Raw genomic sequence first — 20,076 nt, forward strand, 5'->3', positions numbered from 1 at the left:
CATACCTTGCACACACACACAAAAAATTCACTCTGCTGATTTTTAAAGTATTACCAGCATGGTAGATTTTAATACTCAAATTAATGGATTGTAGCTAAACACCACAAATCAATGTATTATCACATCAATAACAAAAAAGTAACTAGGCAATCTGTACCCAAAATGAAAGAGAACTGAGTCAAGGAAACAGGCCTTTAAAAGGGTTAAATGACTAACCTATGATTAGTAACACTACATAAGCAAAAACAAAGAAAAGTTGGCATGCGTGGTAGAGGCATCCTTTCAACACAAGTCCAAGCAATACACTGAATACACGTGTGATCTATTTATAAACCAAAGGGCAGAGGTACTTGCTTAAGGCCACTCACAACCCTCCACCCCCTGCCAACAACTTGCTATTAGTCCTCAACTATAATACTAGAAGAAGCAGTGATGGTAGAAAGTTGTGACTAACACTATTCTTTCCCAACCTATTAGCTTAACAACTTAAGTGATCTGGTTTACTGCCAGAGATAAATAGAAAACATTACTCTGAAACAGAACAAGGTTTGTTAATTCCTTAAATACTACTGATTTTGAAACAGCTTATTGTCTACATTTAAGAATTATGCAAAGACTTCAGTTGTGAACAAGTTTGTTTTTTTTTAAAGAATTAAGCAAAGATGCTGAAAAAAAGATGTGCGTTGATAATTCCTTAATGTATTAATGTGTTAAGAGGAAAAGACTTGTGAATTGTAAGAGCAGGAAACAGTAAGAAAATTAACATCAAAATAGAAAACGTTACATTCAGTGACTAAAGCACTGATCCGAGAATCTCTAACACTTGTTAAAGGTCCATGACTTTAATTTACAAATGAAAATCATTTAACTGGTTTGGATCCCAAATTAGCAGCACTACAATGCTTTGCTAGAGCTGGTAAAATGGAACCAAATCACCTCTTCAATGGATTTGGTCCCCTTCAACCAGCTGTAGCTATGCATTGATGACTACAGGACAGTCAACGTTTTCATTTAGGAGTATGACCTGTCAACTGATTTCAACTCATTTAAATTACTCAGACTGTGGTTAAAAGCAAGTAACTTGTTACTGTTAATTCTACTTGGAAGAGCTAGAGTGGTTAAAGATGTTTATTAACATGAATTTACTATGCTTTGTGAAAAACTGTGGATGACTTAAAGATTTCAAATAAAAATTTTACATAATACAGTCTCTTGGTAATAAATTTCTTATCCTTCAGAAAAGAAATGGTAATAAAATGTAGACTATGCTTCATAATAACAAAACAAAACTTTCTTCAAAGGAAGAAAATATCTGGGAAGGTCTCCTAACCTACCTGAAATGGAATACTAGAGAGTGGTTCACAAGGACATATGGATCTTTTTTTTTTTTTTGAGTCGGGGTCTTACTCTGTCACCCAGGCTGGAGTGCAGTGGAACGATCATGGTTTACTGCAGCCTACACCTCCTGGGCTCTAGCGTTCCTCCGCCTCAGCCTCCTGAGTAGCTAGGCCAACAGGCACACACTACCACACCCAGCTAATGTTTTATCTTTGTAGAGATGAGGTCTAACTATATTGCTCAGACTGATCTCGAACTCCTGGGCTCGAACAATCCTCCAGCATCAGCTTCCTAAAGTGCTGGAATTACAGGCATGAGCCACCACGTCCACTGAGATATTTTAGAGAAAACTATATTATATAAAATAACACTCTAGAAATGTTTAGTCGCTATCTTCTATAGAATTAGCCTCTAATTTTACCTTTATTTACCTATGTTAGTAGGTAAGGTAAAAAAGATGATACTATACAATGTCTTGTGGAGAAACTTTCAACAAGTACCTAGTTCTGACCCTCAACCAAAGGTTTTAAATTCTCAAAAAGAGAGAAAACGTTAAGCATCACCACTTTTTACTCATTAAATTTTTCACCTCTCCATACTTGTTTCCTCAGTTATAAAATGAAGAACTCATCTAATAATAACATGCTGTGACTCTCCTCACTGTCTTCTTTGTCCTTTATGAAAAAATACAAGTCTGTCTCTCTCAGAGAAAAACTGAAGGAAGGAGAAAATGACAAGTAATCCAACATCCACCTAATGTGCTTAATGACTGCAATGAAACTATAGATAATTTAATGCTCTTTAATTAGCAGACACAAACATTTCAGCATGAAGGTTACTGAAGGCAAGTAGTAATCAAAACCCCGGATGTCCACATACCCACAACTCCTGACCATTCATTCATATAGAAAATCACCCCTAAAAGAATGTAGAAAAAAGGAAATATATATATATTTTTTTTTTTTAAATATTATATATATATATAAAATCTTATCGCTTCATTCAGGTTAATAGGCCATCTTGCTCATATTAATTACATCTCAGTCAGTCACATTAAGTATATTTATGTATTACAAGGCACAGAGCATTTGAGCGTAGATGCATGAGCATATATATATATATATATATATTTTTTTTTTTTTTTGAGTTAAAGTCTCACTCTGTCGCCCAGACTGGAGTGTGGCCGCTCCCGGCCGCTTCTGAGTAGCTGGAATTACAGGCATGCGCTACCATGCCCGGCTGATTTTTTGATTTATTGTAGAGATGAGGTCTCGCTGCCCAGGCGGGTCTCGAACCCGCGGGCTCAGGCAATCCTCTCACCTCAGCCTCCCAAAGGCGCGGGATTACAGGCTGAGCCACGGAGCCCGGTTCATGAGCATATATTTGTATTTACACTATAGGTATCATTTAGTAGACTTTTAGCTATTTTTTGGATATGCCACTCAGCATGTTCAGAGTTATAAGATAAACATTAAACACCAAAACACAATACAAATCAAGTGGCTCACTCATATTTTACTGTTACTTTTCACATTCAATTTCTATAAGAGAAAAATTTAAAAGTAACACTAAAGAAGCTTTATACCTCCAAAGTACATCCAAAATGCTTATCAATTGTTTTCATCAGCTCTGCAGAGAATACTGCTGACTAACTTATTTTCAAGCCTGTGAGGGAGTTCTAAAAACTGAAAGACAGTTAAAAATGCAGTATCCTCGCAGAAATTACCCAAGGTAACATGCTGATTAATGCTAATCCACAGCAATTTAGTTTTCATTTTTATCAACAGAAGTAATTTCTCCTCTTGATTTAAGTCCAAAATTATATCTATATTTAAAAAGATAATATAGGTAAACTCTAGGTGAAATATTACTATAAATCCCAAACATTGGAATACAGAAACAGCATTGTTCTTAGTTAAGGTTTCTTAAAAACAAAAAAACTATATAAAACCATGGTGAAGCATTATTCAAAATGCTTCAAACTTTATAAAGCAAGACCAAAACAGTGTCTCATACTAAAAACTTATATTCTCTTCCACAATTCTAAAAGACAACAAATGGCTTTAAAACTCTTTTTTCTCTTAATGTCTCTATTTCAGTTACTGGCATAGTAGAGGAAACATCAAGATCAGCTTTAAAACCTAGAATCTATATTGATCTGGACCTTTGAAATATAAACTTCAAAAACATGTTTGAAAACCAGAAAAATTGCTTTTTCTTTTAGAAAAGCACATCCAGTAAGTATTAACTCTACTGTGTGATTCATTGCTGAAAAAAGTATAACTGCTAACTAACAGGAAAACCAAGGGGTAGAAAAATACTTAAATTCCACATGTACACATGGAAATTTTAGAAACTTTTCCATATTTTTTAACCACAATAAATAACTATATTTGTGGTGGTATTAGATTATACTCACAATGATGCAAATAATTAACTCTAGAAAAAATATATATTCTAAAAAAATTCAAAAGTAGCTACAAATTATACTAACTAAAGTGCAATCAATTGCAATTAAAATGGACTATACATGAAGGTCAACAGTTAAGTATACTAAAGAAGTAACTACAGCATAAAAACAAAGGTCACAAAAGAACAAACTGAAATGTCATAATTCAAGGTAACAGATTAATTAAATTACATAAGCTGTAAAACATGCATAAGAAAGGGAAAAATGTTAGCAAATTTGTTAATCGTACTTGATATGTTATCCAAAAATCCTAAGTTCATTGGGTTCTAGAAATAAAAATGTGCTATATCTGGTTTTCTTTTTTTTTAAAGAGAACAGGTCTCACTCTGTCCCCCAGGCTGGAGTGTAGTGGCACAATCATAGCTCACTGTAGCCTTGAACTCCTGGGCTGAAGTGATCCTCCCACCTCAACCTCTCAAGTAGCCAGGAATACAGGTGCATGCCACCATATGCAGTTAATTTAAAAAATTTTTTAGAGAGAAGTCTCACTATGTTGTCCAGGCAGGTCTTGAACTCCTGGTCTCAACTGATCCACCTCGCCTCAATCTCCCAAATTGCAGGATTATGGACATAAGCCACTGTACCCAGCTGGTTTTCTAAAATAAGTGTGAAGGACAAAGAAGTTTGTTGTTGCTTTTAATTGCAAGTACACTAAAAATGGTTCTTTCTGTCTTTTGACATCACTGATCAGTACAGGAAAAAAAAATCAACTTTAAGAAAAAGAAATTATATGAAAAAAAGAACTGAAACCATCCCAACTTGCAATCACAACTGATAAATAAACGTATCATCTTCTGATACTCTTTAGTGCCCCTTTAAAATCACACTCCATCTAGCACTCTCCAGGCAGTTACCTAAATTTTAAGGAAGTAGGAATAAAGAAACCAAATAGCTTTAACTGAAACACCACTTGGTTGAAGAATAAAAGTTTTTCATTTTTTTAAAATGTCAACTGACACCAATTATCTGGTTGGGTTATAAATTTTCAGGGGAATTCTCAAAATTTATACAAGAATTGAAGAAACAGAAGTAAATTTTCTCTTCTTTGTATACACTTAGAATCATTGAATATACTATGGTGACAAATGAAACAACTCAAAATATAAAAGATATGTTTCCTAATCACTTCAATTTCCAGTTTATTTTAAACTTTATGATGTCATATTAGAACCTAAATTCCCTCAATAAAATCTTCTTGACCATTCTAATCTGAAGTAATTACTGTTTGAACACCAAGCAGTTTATCCATAGAATTCATTCTGTAATCATATAGTATCTTGTGATATCTAACACTGTCTTCACTGTCAAACTAACATTTATTGAGCACCGACAACAATCAGCATTGTGGAGGGTGTATAGATGAATATGAGCACCCACAATTTTAACGGAAAGAAACAAAGAGATGCACAGAGTAACAGACTGCTCTAAGCAGAGTATAGTAAGTGCAATAAAATAAGATCACAGAACAAGAGGTCCACAGAAAACAAAATAAACTCCAAGGATGAGCTATATAGGAGGCTGTGGAGAAAGATGGTTAAGATGAAGAAAGGGGATAGGGCATCCCGAAGAAAGAAAATGCTCCAAAAAAGTGAGAGAAGAAAGCAGACAGCATATTTTGGTAATGGTATGAAAGTTAAATCAGAGATAAGACTGAAATCAGAGATAGCAATTAGGAAAACACTGTAATAGTCTAGGTAAACACAGTGAGTACTTATTTAGGTCAGCAACAATAAGAATAGAAAGAATGAAATGGGTTGGAAAGATAGGTAGAATAAATAGAATCTTAGAACTAGTTGGAAGTTGCGAATTAGAGACAGCAAAGATAACCCGAAGCAATGAGGTAGCAAAGGGAAATGATGTTAAATCATTCACTTCCCACGTGTTTTGGTTTTGCCTTATGTACAGACCATAATACAGAAAAAGTAATATAAAGTGATTTAAGAATTATGATTCTAAAGTCACATAGACCTTGCTCCAGTTCCAGTTGCTTCAATAAACAGCTGCATGTTCTTGGATAATTAAATCCATCTCTGTAAGTCTCTATAAAATGGGGATATATTAACACTTGCCTCAAAAGCTGCTGAAAGGATTATGTGAAATAATGCATGTAAAGCACTTAGCAGAGGCCTGGCATGTGGTAAGTTCTGTCATTACCACCTTCTACTTGAAAGACTAGGAATATATAACACCATTCTGTCTCCTTTACATTGCCAAAGTCTGAAGTGTTCAAATATTTACAAATCGAGGGAAAAAAAGACATGATCTAAAACATGGTCATTCACTTCACTCTACATTATATATCCACTGTTATGGGTACCAATAAGCAATAGCAATAAAATTCTTTTGTTTTCTGTGATCACCCTCTAGTGGTGATCCCAAGAAGCTAAAACATGACACATACACACAAAAAGGAAACAAGATATAAAAATACAATAAGGAATCAAATAATAAGAGTTCAGAATAGATAAAATTATCAAAATAAAGATCAAAATGAACATTTCCTCAGTCAAGACATAGAGATCTGATTCAACCATAAACAAAAGACATCTAATACAGAACTTCCCAAAATGCTTCTTAAGGTAAAACCGTTCCAAAAAATTAGCCTGTGGGAATCTAAGTTAAGCAAACCTAAGCATTTTCCCTTTCTGGGAACCATGCAGATCTACTACAAATAATGTGACTCTCCAAAAGCAGTTTTTCTCAAACCCTAACCATTAAGCCCTTTTTTCAGTAGAATATCAATTACTGTAGCAATGGATGAGGAGATACTATAAGTTTTCATAACTAGCTGCATTATTAGTAAGGAAATCAGGTAACAATATTTATTTAGCTGCAAGTTTAAAACAATAATTATCATGTAAATGGTAACTCAAGATTAGAAGGCACCCTGAAAATTATTTTGAAGAAACATAAAGCTCAAAATGGAAAGCAACTTAATTAAATCTTTAGATATAAACCAGTATTCCTGATATTTTACATCCACATTTAATGTATATTTAAATAATCACTTCATAATGTTTGTATTAGTTTAGCAACCAAAATAATCATCTTATAAAACTAATCTACTGAACAAAGGCATAATTTCTACAAACATTTAAAATAATTTTAAATAGTAAAATAAGCCAAAATTATTTCTTCATTAGTATCAGAAAAAAGAGAACCAGCAATAGGAAAATACTTCTAAACTGCACCTACAATAGTAAAAGGTGATATCTTTACCTGGGATTTCCCCTCAGTGCAGCATGATGTAGAGCATTAAATCCATTGTTGTTAGTGATGGTAACATCTGCTCCAGCTTCCAAAAGAACTGCCAGGATATCATCACGTTTCTTACTTATCGCATCATGAAGAGGAGTATCACCCTCAGAATCCTTTTTATTAAGTTGAAAGAGACTTTCATTAGTTCTTCTTCAATTAATCATGGCATTTAATAGCAACACTTATACTGAACTACTAAAAAAACAGAAACAGAGGCCATATCCAATAAACATCAATAAAAGAGGATACTCTGTGTTAAATATAAAAATACAGGCAAGAAACACTAGCCACACTGAAGCAAATAAAGTTAACCTCAAACCTATATGGAAAACACAATAAACATGCTGAAGCTTTACAAAGAAAAATAAAAACAAACAAGTAACCTCAAATGTAATTCAACTAATGACAAAATTAATGAGGGGTTGAAAAAGCTGCCCCCCAAATTGAGTGAGTTTAAAATGGCCTGCTACACCATTTTTTTTTTTTTTTTTGAGTTGGAGTCTCACTCCATTGCCCAGGCTGGAGTGCAGCGGCACGCTCACAGTCACCCCAGCATCGACCCGTTGGGCTCAGGGGATCCTTCTGCCTCAACCTTCCAAGTAGCTGGAACTACAAGAGTGCACTACCATGCCCGGCTAATTTTTTGACTTATTGTAGAGATGAGGTCTCTCCAAGTTGCCCAGGCTGGTCATGAACCCATGGGCTCAGGCAATCCTCTCACCTCAATCTCTCAAAGTGATGGGATTACAGTCCTGAGCCACTGCGCCCGGCCGCTACACCATATTTCTACCATTAACTGTTACACCTTGAAATTCCACACCAAACCTATATCAGTCTCAGGTCTCATAACAACAAACACTGGTTGCTCATTAGAATCTGCAAGGAAGCTCTTAAAAACCTGATGCCTAGGCTGTTTGCCAAATCAACTAAATCTCTGGGGATGTCAGGCATTAGTAATTTTTCAGATCTCTCAGATGAATATATTGTCACAGGTGAGAATCGTTAATCTAAGTGTTCAAACAGCAAGAAAGTGGCTAGTTGGCTCAAGGTAAAACAACTGAAAATGAAAATTTAGCTGCCTCCACCTATCTTTTTTCAAGATGACTATTTTTTACATTAATCAACTAATTTAGCAATAAGTTATTATTCATTTCAGTCACTGGCATACATGAGTAATTTAGACTTCATTTGTTTCATAGATGCTTTCGGCAGTAAAGTCATATACAGCCTACTCTATGGCATATACTATGATTGCCAAATCCATCTTGCCATCAGTTATTTTTTCTTTTTTCTTTTTAAAATTATTTTTCACTAGACATGTTTTCTGCATGGTTGTCTCCCCAGCAATTGTCCATCAGACCCAGAAGCTGTAGGAATATGCAGGTGCAGATAGCATGCCCATTCTCATCTCCAATGTTGTGAAGAGACTGTAAACCATGGGGCAGAGCCTTATGCACCCCTAAGTTACTTGGACAGAGTCTGTAGCGAGTGATTATCCAAAATATCTGCATTAGAGCTATCTATTTTATAAATTCAGTTTTCCTGGAACACAACCACTCTCATTCATTTATGTATTACCTATGGTTGCTTTCATTCTATAATGACAGAGTTGGATAGTTGTGATAGAAACCATATGAAAGTCTAAACTATTATCTGCGCCTTTTACAGAAAATGTTTGTCTATCCCAGATATATATTCATCCACTCACAAAAAAATTCCTAACCCAAGTTCAACCCAAACATCCACCTTCTATCCTCCTATATCTGGTAGAACTAAAAATGTGTAGTGTTCAGTTTAGGATGGGCTTAGAATACCCTTCCACCATCCCTGCCCGACCTGTCTGCCTGCTGGTCCCCACAGTAGCTATTCCAAACCTTTATCGTTCTTCTCATTTACTCTCTCTACCCTCCACCTCCAACTCACACTTTCATCAGATGACTCTGTCTCCCACTTCAGACAAAAAAGGTCAGTAGATATAAATTCCCTCTCCTTCAACAGATTAACAGCCTCTAATTCCTCTCTCATCCTCCAATCCTGCCTTCCATTTATGGGTCACACCCTAGGCCCTATCAGTTCCAAAATGCTGGCACTTCAGACACATTAGTTTCTAATAACCATTTAGCTGAACAATATCTCCTCTTCTTTCAGTTATTCTCAAGTACCCTCTCCCACTACTCCTGTACTTCTCCGAGATCTATTTAATTCAGCAATCAATTCCTGGGGTTCTGTGGATTTTCTAAACTACAAACAGCTTAAGATTCTAACCCCTCCCTCTTCTTTTAAAAAAATCATGTTGAGTGTCCAATTTAAACAAAATATAGTTTTGCACATTAAAATAGTGTTTTAGGGACCACTTTTACTTAAAAATAATAGGCAGTCAAGCACGGTGGGTCAAGCTTGTAATCCCAGCACTTTGGGAGGCTGAGGTGAGGGGATTGCCTGAGCCTACGGGTTCGAGAACAGCCTGGGCAACTTGGTGAGACCTCATCTCTACAATAAATCAAAAAATTAGCCAGGGGTGGTAGCACACACCTGTAGTTCCAGTTACTTGGAAGGCTGAGGAGGAAGGATCACCTGAGCCCAGCAGGGTGATGCTGGGGTGGCTGTGAGTGTGCCACTGTACTCCAGCCTGGTGACAGAGTGAGACTCCAACTCAAAAAATAATAATAATAATATGCTATTTCAAACTTATTCTGTTAAGGAACCTATAAGTTGACAAGTTGTGTTCATGTCCTATTTTATTTTGCTATTAAATTATTAAGTATTCTTACCAAATTTTAATCTGATAGGTACACAAAAAACAGGTTGCTTAGTAACTCAACTGAGTAGATAATGGACACAGACTACATTTCCTTTATACAGGTGCTTTAATTCACCTGTTGCTAAAACTGTGCCAGGGAAGAATCATTTCTTAAGCAACCCTTGCTTCAAAAATTAGGTCCTACTGTACATCAACTCTAAAATCCTAACATTTTCCAAAACAGAAAATTTCCCAAGACTAGACAATGACTATTCCAGGAATGTAAGGTAAATTAAGCTACAATTCACATAATCTAGCTAGTTATGCAGTAACTTATGAAATATAGCCTATTTTACTTCTTTAAGGTGCTAAAGTTCATTTTCATAATTAACAAAGTTAAATCAATTCATAAACTGATAATTTTGGAAGGAAGTCCCCACTTCTCCTCTCCAATTTAAACCCAAGCTATTGACATTTTCTTTAAAAACTTTTTGAAGAAGGAATACCTGACAATTTTAAAACATCTTATACCCTTGGTATCATTTACCATGACTATATCAACAGGAATTGATAACAGAGGAATGTTTAACATAGAACTTAGTGCCTCTAACAATACCTGCTGAACACATTTCTTTAAAGGTTTTACCTGGAGACTGGGATGACAGCCAAAATCCAATAAAGTCTTCACAACCTGAAGATGACCTTTATTGACAGCAATATGAAGCGGTGTCTGTCGGCGCTTGTTGCGAGCATTCAGATCTGCGCTGCCCCGGTGTAGTACTTCTATAACTGCGCCTTCATCTCCAAAAGCTGCATGGTGAACTGCTCTATCACCATCTTTATCCTAAACATTAGCATTTAAATCTGAATTATGAGTATTTTTGAAAGGAAAACAAAACTTAAAACTATAATAATACACCAGGAACACAGATTAATTTGAGACAAGGAAACATAAGATGGAGCCAACAAAATAACTAGAAACTGGCCAGGTGCAGTAGCTCTCTTTTGTAATCCCAGTCCTTTGAGAGGCCAAGACAGGAGGATCGCTTGAAGCCAGAAGTTCAAGATTACAGTGAGCTACAGTCATATCTGCACTCCAGTCTGGGTAAGAGAGGGAGACCATCACCATTAATTAAAAGCAATTAACTACAAAAACAAATGATAAAGCTAGATCAATATATTTTATCATACATATAATAATGAACCAAAAGTAATATCATTGATTCTTCAGTTCTCCTAATTTATTAGCCATAATGCTAAGCCAACTATTTTTGTTTTTTCCATTTAAAAAAATTTTTTTCTTGAGTCAGGGTCTCACTCTGTTGCCTAGGTTGGAATACAACGGCATGATCATGGCTCACTGCAGCCTTGACCTCCTGGGTTCAGGCAACCCATCCACCTCAGTCTCCCAAGTAGCTAGGACTTTAAGTGTGTTGCCACCATGCCCAGCTCACATTTTTTTTTGTAGAGACAAGGTCTCGCTATGTTGCCTAGGCTAGTCTTAAACCCCTGGGCTGAAGCAGTCCTCCCACGTCAGCCTCCCAAAGTGATGAGATTACAAGTGTGAGCCACCATGACTGGTTACAAATACTTTTTTTTTTTTGAGTTGGAGTCTCACTCAGTCACCCAGGCTGGAGCGCCATGGCACACTCACAGCCATCCCAGTGTCAACCTGCTGGGCTCCAGCAATCCTTCTGCCTCAGCTTTCCAAGTAGCTGGAACTACAGGTGCGCACTACCACATCCAGTTAATGTTTGATTTATTGTAGAGATGAGGTCTCGCCAAGTTGCCCAGGCTGGTCTCAAACCCACAATCGCAAGCAATCCACTCGCCTCAGCCTCCCAAAGTGCTGGGATTATAGGCTAAGCCACCAAGCCCAGTCTACAAATACTTTTTAATGGCATAAATATCACACTAACATTAGTTGCATGATTTTTTAAAAATACCAAACAGTGTGATCTCAATTAGCTTAATTTAAAGGGAAGAAATATATTAACATGTTAACATTGCTTATCACTAAGTGGTGAGCATACACACTTCTGTATATTCAAGAACAGAAAAAAAGTATTAAGGAACAGCATTAAAAGACAAAAATGAAGCATAGAACAAAATTCTATATATTCCAAATTCTGGAACTATTTCAGATTAACTGAATAGATTTGTCTCACCTCCTGTAACAAGCATAGTTCTGAAGAGACGAAAGGGCAGGAAAGACCCTATTGTTTCATTTTTTAAAAAATGTAAGAAACCACTTTATAAAGGAAAAAAATGCCTGAACTGCACAACAAGGTAATATATACGGTCATACCAAAAGTATGAAAAGAAGTCTCAAAACCTTACCAGATGCAGATAGAACAGGGTATTATGTATAAGAGTATAGTCTTCATTCCAATATTGCAACCCAAATTTTGATACTAACAAGTGAGCATATTCTAAGACTTCCTCCAGAGTAGTGGTTCCCAATCCATAATGCCAGTCCCTGGTGGACTCCCTAGTTTTTGCAAGGAGTTTGAAAAACTATATGGCACCCAAGATTATCTGAACTACTTTTCAAAGATAACACTGATATCTTTGAACAGATAAACCCTGTTGTGATTAAATACATTTAAAATAAAGCATTCACAGAGAAGTCAAAGTAGTTGTCACCACTTATTTTCTCAAACAGATATTAAAGGTAAAAATCACTCGTGGAAGAATCTACAACCCTTTAAAAACCGTTCCTAAAAAGGTAGGAAAGTACATCTTAGGAAAATCTCTACCTTACTAATACTTCTAGCTGAATCAGGTTAGGAATTTTTGTCACCTATCAGTCTTGAAAATAAAGAACAAACAACCACATGATAGGTTTAAAATTCAACCTTGTGCCTCTCCGTAGCATTACATTTAAACATCCCAGAGAAATAAGCATTTTACAAAAATAAAACAAAAACAGATATATATGCATGTATATATAAAACTAATCTCTGTAGTAACACACATATGTATACTTCAGAGTCTTAGAGTGAAGATCTTCTTAACCTCCAATTTGGATTTTTTTCTGTTACAATTTTTAACCCTATTTTGTGGTTCACCTTCCATTAAAAAAGGAAACATCAATCCACTAACATTCAATGAATACAGCTCAAATTTAGAAACTATTAAAGAAATATACCATAGTTTTCTGATTATTAAAAACCACTACTGAAACAGATGCAGATTCTGTCAACAATTTGCATAAAAATAAACATTTAAAAATGTAAAACCTTCATATATATATATTTGTCAAAAGGAAATACCTGAGAGCAATTTTTTTTTTAAGTTATAGTCTCACTCTGTCACCAGGCTAGAGTGCAGTGGCACAATCACAGCTCACTGCAGCTTTAACCTCCTGAGCTCAGGAGATCTTTCTGTGTCAGCCTCCTGAGTAGTATGGACTACAGGTGCAGACCACCATGCCCGGCTAACTTTTTTATTTTTTTGTAGAGATGATGTCTTGTTATGATGTCTAGGCTAGTGTCAAACTCCTGTCAGGCAATCCTCTCACCTTGGTCTCTCAAAGTGATGGGATTGCGGGTGTGAGCCACCATGCCCAGCCAACAGCAATTTTTAAATTATGGATAACACATAAACACACAGAAAATAACAATTAAATTTATTTCCAGGCTTCTCTCCTAAATTAGAAACTGCAGTTATACCAAGATCTTAACTTACAAGTGTTGTTGCTTTCTTCTGAATCATCTTAAATACTCCAAATAGACCTAAAACCCAGCTCATCAGTCTATCCCCGTTACTGGTACCAAAGGACAATTTTTTTTTTTAATTGGAGTGTCACTCTGTCACCCAGGCTGGAGTACAGTGGCACTCACCCCCACCCTAGTGTTGACTTGCTGGGCTCTGGCAATCCTTCTGCCCAAGCCTTCCAAGAAGTTGAAACTATAGGCATGTGCTACCACGGCCCAGCTAATTTCTGATTTATTGTAGAGATGAGGTCTCACCAAGTTGTCTGGGCTGGTCTCGAACCCGCAGGCTCCGGCAATCCACTCACCTCAGCCTTCCAAAGTGCTGGGGTTACAGACTGAGCCACCAAGCCCAGCCCCAAAGGGCAATTTTAAGGAACAGGGTTATAGCTGACCTCTACAGGCTTATCTCAAAGAATCTGCCTCAGAACAAACCTAAAGCTGATCTTGGTTCTTTCTACCCTCCTGCCCCCTTCTCTCTCAACCATCCAAAACCTCCTCTTGGACAGTCTTCCCGATCTTAGCTAACAGAACCACAGGTCACAGGGTTCACAAAATCAGTATCTGTAAGTCACACCCATTTGCTTCCTCTCCCTGACCTGCTTTGTGAAATCATCAAACTATATGGCTTTTACTCCTCAGTTTATGCTCGGGTCTATCCTCTCTTCTTTAACTCCACCACTAAACTAATTCAGGCCTTCATTCTCACTCACCTGGACTATTACCATGGCTCACCCTGCCTCCATTTTATTCTTACCAATCTATTCTTCACACCAAAGTCAGAATTTTCTGTAAAACACAAGTTTGTTTAAACCTCTTCAACTTCTCTCTACTATATAAAAAACAAACCTCTTTCAAGGACTACCTCTGTGAACCATTCCAGCTTTTTCTGCTGCCACAAACCCCTCAGATTATAGGCTCCAACTTATGGGACCCCACATATTTTCATATGTTACTTCCTAAAATGCTCATCTTCATGCTTTGTTGGATTGGAAACTAGATATTCCATAAAACTCAGCTCAAGCATCACTTCTCCTGTGAAATTACCCCTGACTCTCACAGAATTAATCTATTTCTCCTCTTTACCTCTTCTCACACTATAGTATACTTATTTTCCAAATCTGTCTTTCTTAGGTGGCTGTGAGCTTCTTGGGGACTATACTGTGTTCACTGTGGGTGTGCCTTAATCATCTTTACTCCCAGAACCTAGCACAATGCCTATTAACTAGTATATCCCCACCAACAGTGCAAAGGGTTCTAATTTCTCCATATCCTCACCAACATGTTATTTTCTGGTTTTCTGATAGTAGCCATCCTAACACCCATAGGGTAGTATCTCATTGTGGTATTGGTTTGCATTTCCCCAGTGATTAGTGATGTTCAGCATCTTTTCGTGTGCTTATTGATTATTCATAAATATTCTTTGTAGAAATGTTGATTCAGTGGGACATCATCAAACTGACAAGCTTCTGCAAAGCCAAAGAAACAATCAAGAGAACAGGGAGACAGCCCACAGACTAGGAAAAAATGTCTGCCAACTGTATATCTGACAAAGGCGTAACATCTAGGATCTACAAGGAACTCAAACATGTCGAAAAGAAAAAACAAACAGCCCCATTACAAAGTGGGCAAAAGATATGAATAGACACTTCTCAAAAGAAGACACACGAGCAGCCAACAGAAACATGAAAAAATGCTCAGCCTCACTAATCATCAAAGAAATGCAAATTAAAACTATACGGAGATACCATCTAACTCCAGTCAGGATGGCCATCATCAATAACTCAAAAAACAACAGATGCCTGACAGGACGCGGCAAAAAGGGAACACTTCTACACTGCTGGTGGGAGTGTAAACTAATACAGCCTCTGTGGGAAACAGTTTGCAATTCCTAAAAGATCTAAAAATCGACCTTCCATACGATAATCCTCCTACTGGGAATATACACAGAGGAACTCAAATCACTCTATGAAAAAGATACCTGCACATGCATGCTTATTGTAGCATTATTTACAATAGCAAAAACATGGAACCAACCATGCTGCCTATCGAAAGAGGACTGGAAAAAACTAATGTGGCACATATACATGATGGAATATTACGCAGCCATAAAGAAGGACAAAATTATAAACTTTGCAGCAACTTGGATGGACTTACAATTTATAATACTGAGTGATCCATCACAGAAACAAAGAACTGAGTATCACATGTTCTCACTCATAAGTGGACCCTGAACAATTACTGCAATACTATACGAAAAGGATTGGCAGTAGTGGGAAACTGCCAGGGGGAGGGGAGCATATCTCATCAACAAGGGTACCTGCATAATGAATATTTGTATACCTAACCCTGAATTGTACCCCACATCTTTAAAATAAAAAATTGTTTAAAAATTATGGAACCAGCAAAAGGAAAAAAAATGTCTATTCAAATCAAATGAGATTTTTAGCTTTTTTTGTTGCTGATGAGTTTCAAGAGTTCTCTATGCATTTTGGATATTAATCCCTTATCAGACATAAGATTTACAAATATTTTCTCCTATTCTGTAGGTTGCCTTTTCCCTGTTGATAGTGTCCTTCTATGTACAGAATATTTCATGAAGTCCAATTTGTCTACTTTTCTTTGCTGCCTGTACCAAGAAATAATTGTGAAATCCAATGTTGTGAAGTTTCGCCCTCTTCTTTATATACATATATATACTAACATATATCATATAAAGGGGACCCCCAAAAACCAGAATTAATTTATTAAAAATTGTGTATTTATTCTCACATTTAAACTTCAGTCACCTTCAAATTATTCTCTATTTGATGTAATACACCTATTGAGACAAATTTTCTGCTCAAAACATTTTCTGAACTTTCAATATTAATGCCTTTTAGTGTTTCTGCCATTTTTTTGTTTCACCTCTTCCACACCGGCAAAACATTTCCTTTGAGGACTTTTTAAATCAAGGGTAACCAAAAAAAAGTCACTGGGGCAAGATTGGGTGAATAGGGAAGGTAGGACACAGGGGTCATGCTCTTTTTGATTAAAACCTTCTGAACACTCAGCGCAGTATGGGCGGTGCAATGTCATGACGGAAGAACCAATCGCCTGTTTGCCACAACTCAGAACGTTTCTTCTGCAAATTGTGATGCAACTTTCTCAAAACTTCCAGATAAAAATTTTGGTTTACCATTTGATCCAGAGGAACAAATTCTCTGTGTATTATAAGGGGCCTGCCTCAAAAAGATAATTCTGATTTTTTGGGGTCTCCCCTCTTATATGTACTATACATATTATGTATTGTAGTATAAATATATAATTATTTATATTACATTAAGTTATATTATATATAACTACACACACAGAATTTTTTTTAAAAGACACAGGGTCTGGTTCTGTTGCCATGCTGGAGTGAAATGGATCACTGCAGCCTTGAACTCCTGTGTTCAAGCAATCCTCCTATCTCAGCCTCCCCAGTAGCTGAGACCACAGGTGTGTGCCACCACACCTAATTTTTAAACCTTTTTTTGTAACACAGGATCTAATTATGTTTCCCAGGCCAGTTTTGAGTTGCTGCCTTCAAGTGATCCTCCTGTCTCAGTCTCTCAAAGTGTTGGTATTACAGACATAAGCCACCCACTTGGTTTCTTTTTCTTCTAAAAGGTGCATAGTAGTTTTATACCTTACATTTAAGACTCTGAGGCAGTTTGAGATAATTTTTGTATATGATATAAGGTAAGAGTCCTACTCCATTCTTTAACACATGGATATCTAGTTGTCCTAGTACTATTTGTTGAAAAGACTACTCTTTTCCCACTGGACCCGTGTCAAAAATCAATTGACCTTAAATGTAAAGGTTTATTTATTCTGCTCCATTGATCTATATGTCTACCCTTATACCAGTTATACACTGTCTTGATTACTGTTGCATGGTGATAAGTCTTGAAATCAGGATGTGTGAGTCTTCTAGTTTTGTTCTTTTTGAAGAGTGTTTGGCTGTTTGGGGGATCTCTTGAGATTCCATATGAATTTTAGGGAGGAGTTTTCCATTTCTGCAAAAATTTTGGTAGAGATTGCACTGAATATGTAGACCACTTTGCATAATTTTAACATCTTGAAAATATTAAATTTTCCAATCCATGAAAATAGAATGTACTTCTAGTTATTTATCTTCTTTCATTTTGTCAACAATATCTTGTGTTTTCAATGTATAAGTCTTAACTCCTTGGTTAAGTTCATTCCTAAGTATTTTTTTTTTATGTTATTGTAAATGAAGCTGTTTTCTCACTTTTATTTTAGATTGTTCATTGTTAGCATATAGAAACACAACTGCTTTCTGTATATTGATTTTGTATTCTGCTAAATTGGTAAGTTTGTTTACAGTTCTAAAAGCCCTTTTGACAGCTTTAGGTTTTCTACATGTAAATCATATTGTCAGTAAATAGAGATAATTTTGATTTTCCTTTCCAATTTGGATGTCTTTTACTTCATCTTGTCCAAATGTTCCAGTTAGTACTTCCAGCACTGCGTTGAATAAAAGTGGCAAAAGTAGGCATCCTTGCCCTGTTCCTGATTTTAGAAGATTTCAGTCTTTCACCACTGATTATGATGTTCATTGTAGGGTTTTTACTTTATTATGTTGAAGGAGATTCCTACTATTCCAAGTTTGTTCAGTGTGTCATAGTGTGTCAAATGTTTTTCTGCAACAGCTGAAACAATCATACAAATTTTTCCCTTAATTTTGTCAATGTGGTGTATTACATTAATCAACTTTCCTATGTTGAACGATCCTTACATTCCAGGAATAAATTCCACTTGATCATAGTGTATACTCCTTTTAACATGCTGCTGAATATGATTTACTAGATTTCTGCAACAGTGTGCAAATGGCATATTGGTCTGCAGTTTTCTTACAGTGTCTTTTGGGGGGCAGGGGCTTTCTACTAGTTTTGCCGGCTTCATACATGAATCAAAAAGTGTTCCTCTCCAATTTTTTGGAAAAGTTTGAGAAAGACTGGTATTAGCTCTTTTTTATATATTTGGTGGAATTTCCCAATGAAACCATAAGGTTCAGAGCTTTTCTTTGTTGGAAAAATTTGATTACTGATTCAATCTTCTTACTAGTTAAAGGTCTATTCAGATTTACTACTCCTTCATGATTCAGTCTTGGCAGCTTTTGTGTTTCTAGGAATTTGTCCATTTCATCTAGATTATCAGACCTGCTGGCAAATAATTGTTCACAGTATTCTCTTATAATCCTTTTTATTTCTGTAGAGCCAGTACTAATGATTCTTTCACTTCTGATTTTAGTCATTTGAATCTTCTTTTATCTTAGTCCATCTAGCTAAAAAATTTGGGTTATATAACAAAGTCAAGTATTGTTCCCTACTATTAATCCTCTCCATTTGAAGCAGTTTTTCTTTAACATAAATGATAAAAACCACCCCAAATTTCCTAATAATTTAAGCACATTTTTGTACTGTGTTTGAGAACGTAAAGTACACATTTTAAAAAACTGATCTCCCAGCCAGGCTCAGTGGCTCAGTCTGTAATCCCGCACTTTGGGAGGCTGAGGTGAGTGGATTGCCTGAGCCCGTGGGTTTGAGACCCGCCTGGGCAGCTTGGTGAGAACTCATCTCTACAATAAAAAAATCAAAAAAATTAGCCAGGTGTGGTAGCGCACCTGTAGTTCCAGCTACTTGGAAGGCTGAGGCAGAAAGATCGCTGGAGTCCAGCAGGTGGAGGTTGCAGTGGCAGGGAGCGGCCACTGCACTCCAGTCTGGGTGACAGAGTGAGACTCCAACTCAAAAAAACAAACAAACAAAAAAACCAAAAAACCGATCTCCCATCCAATCTCCACACACTTACTATTTATTATAATTCATTAGTGGGAGAGAAAAAACAACAATAAATTGAGTCCCTAGTAGATCCAAATTGGCTCACTTATATTAATATACCTAAGATCTAACAGTCTTCAGTGCCTTTACCTATACTTTAAGGAGGAAAAAGAATGTAATCCTATTATATTCAGTAGGTTATACATGGAGACAACCACCTTTCCAAAATAGCTCTTTGAATTTTCCCCAAGAAAAAAAATAAGGGGGAAAAATGTAATCTTATCACATATTTCAAATAATTCCATTTGGTAAAAACTTAAGTCAGCTAAAAACTCTAAAAGGGACTGCAAACTTTTCTGTGAAGAGTCAGAAAGTAAATATTTTAGTTTTTTCAGGCTATATGGTCTCTTATTGAAACTACACAGCTACTTAATTATGCAGCTGTCGCACAAAAAGAGTCACAGACAATTCATAAATGAATGGTTGTGCTGTATTCCAATAACACTTTACAAAACAGAAGGAGGGCAGGATTTGACCTGCAGGCTGCAGTTGCAGACCCTGACCTATACTACCTTAAGCCCACTTCATGATGCAGATGGGAAAAAATGAAAGGTTACCAAATGAGATAACCAGAGAACAAAATATATTATTTTCTTCATTCTTCAGTTAACTCCAAAACTTTTCATAAAATTAGATTTTTAAAAATCAATGTTAATTATCATCATTTTG

General features: G+C 36.3%; 1 protein-coding gene across 1 annotated transcript in view; it reads right to left on the reverse strand.

Annotated features, from left to right (window-relative positions):
• MIB1 (mindbomb E3 ubiquitin protein ligase 1) overlaps positions 1 to 20,076 on the reverse strand; it is a 109,682-nt gene that overhangs the window by 43,676 nt on the left and 45,930 nt on the right. The window contains exons 10-11 of the mRNA XM_021708483.1: positions 10,453 to 10,650; positions 7,028 to 7,179 (exon numbers count right to left, since the gene is read on the reverse strand). Coding sequence (XP_021564158.1) covers positions 7,028 to 7,179; positions 10,453 to 10,650 — 350 coding nt within the window. The remainder of the gene's footprint in view (positions 1 to 7,027; positions 7,180 to 10,452; positions 10,651 to 20,076) is intronic.

The sequence above is a fragment of the Carlito syrichta genome, unplaced genomic scaffold (genome assembly GCF_000164805.1).
Source record: "Carlito syrichta isolate Samal-C Ts95f unplaced genomic scaffold, Tarsius_syrichta-2.0.1 Scaffold138500, whole genome shotgun sequence".
Taxonomy (NCBI): domain Eukaryota; kingdom Metazoa; phylum Chordata; class Mammalia; order Primates; family Tarsiidae; genus Carlito; species Carlito syrichta.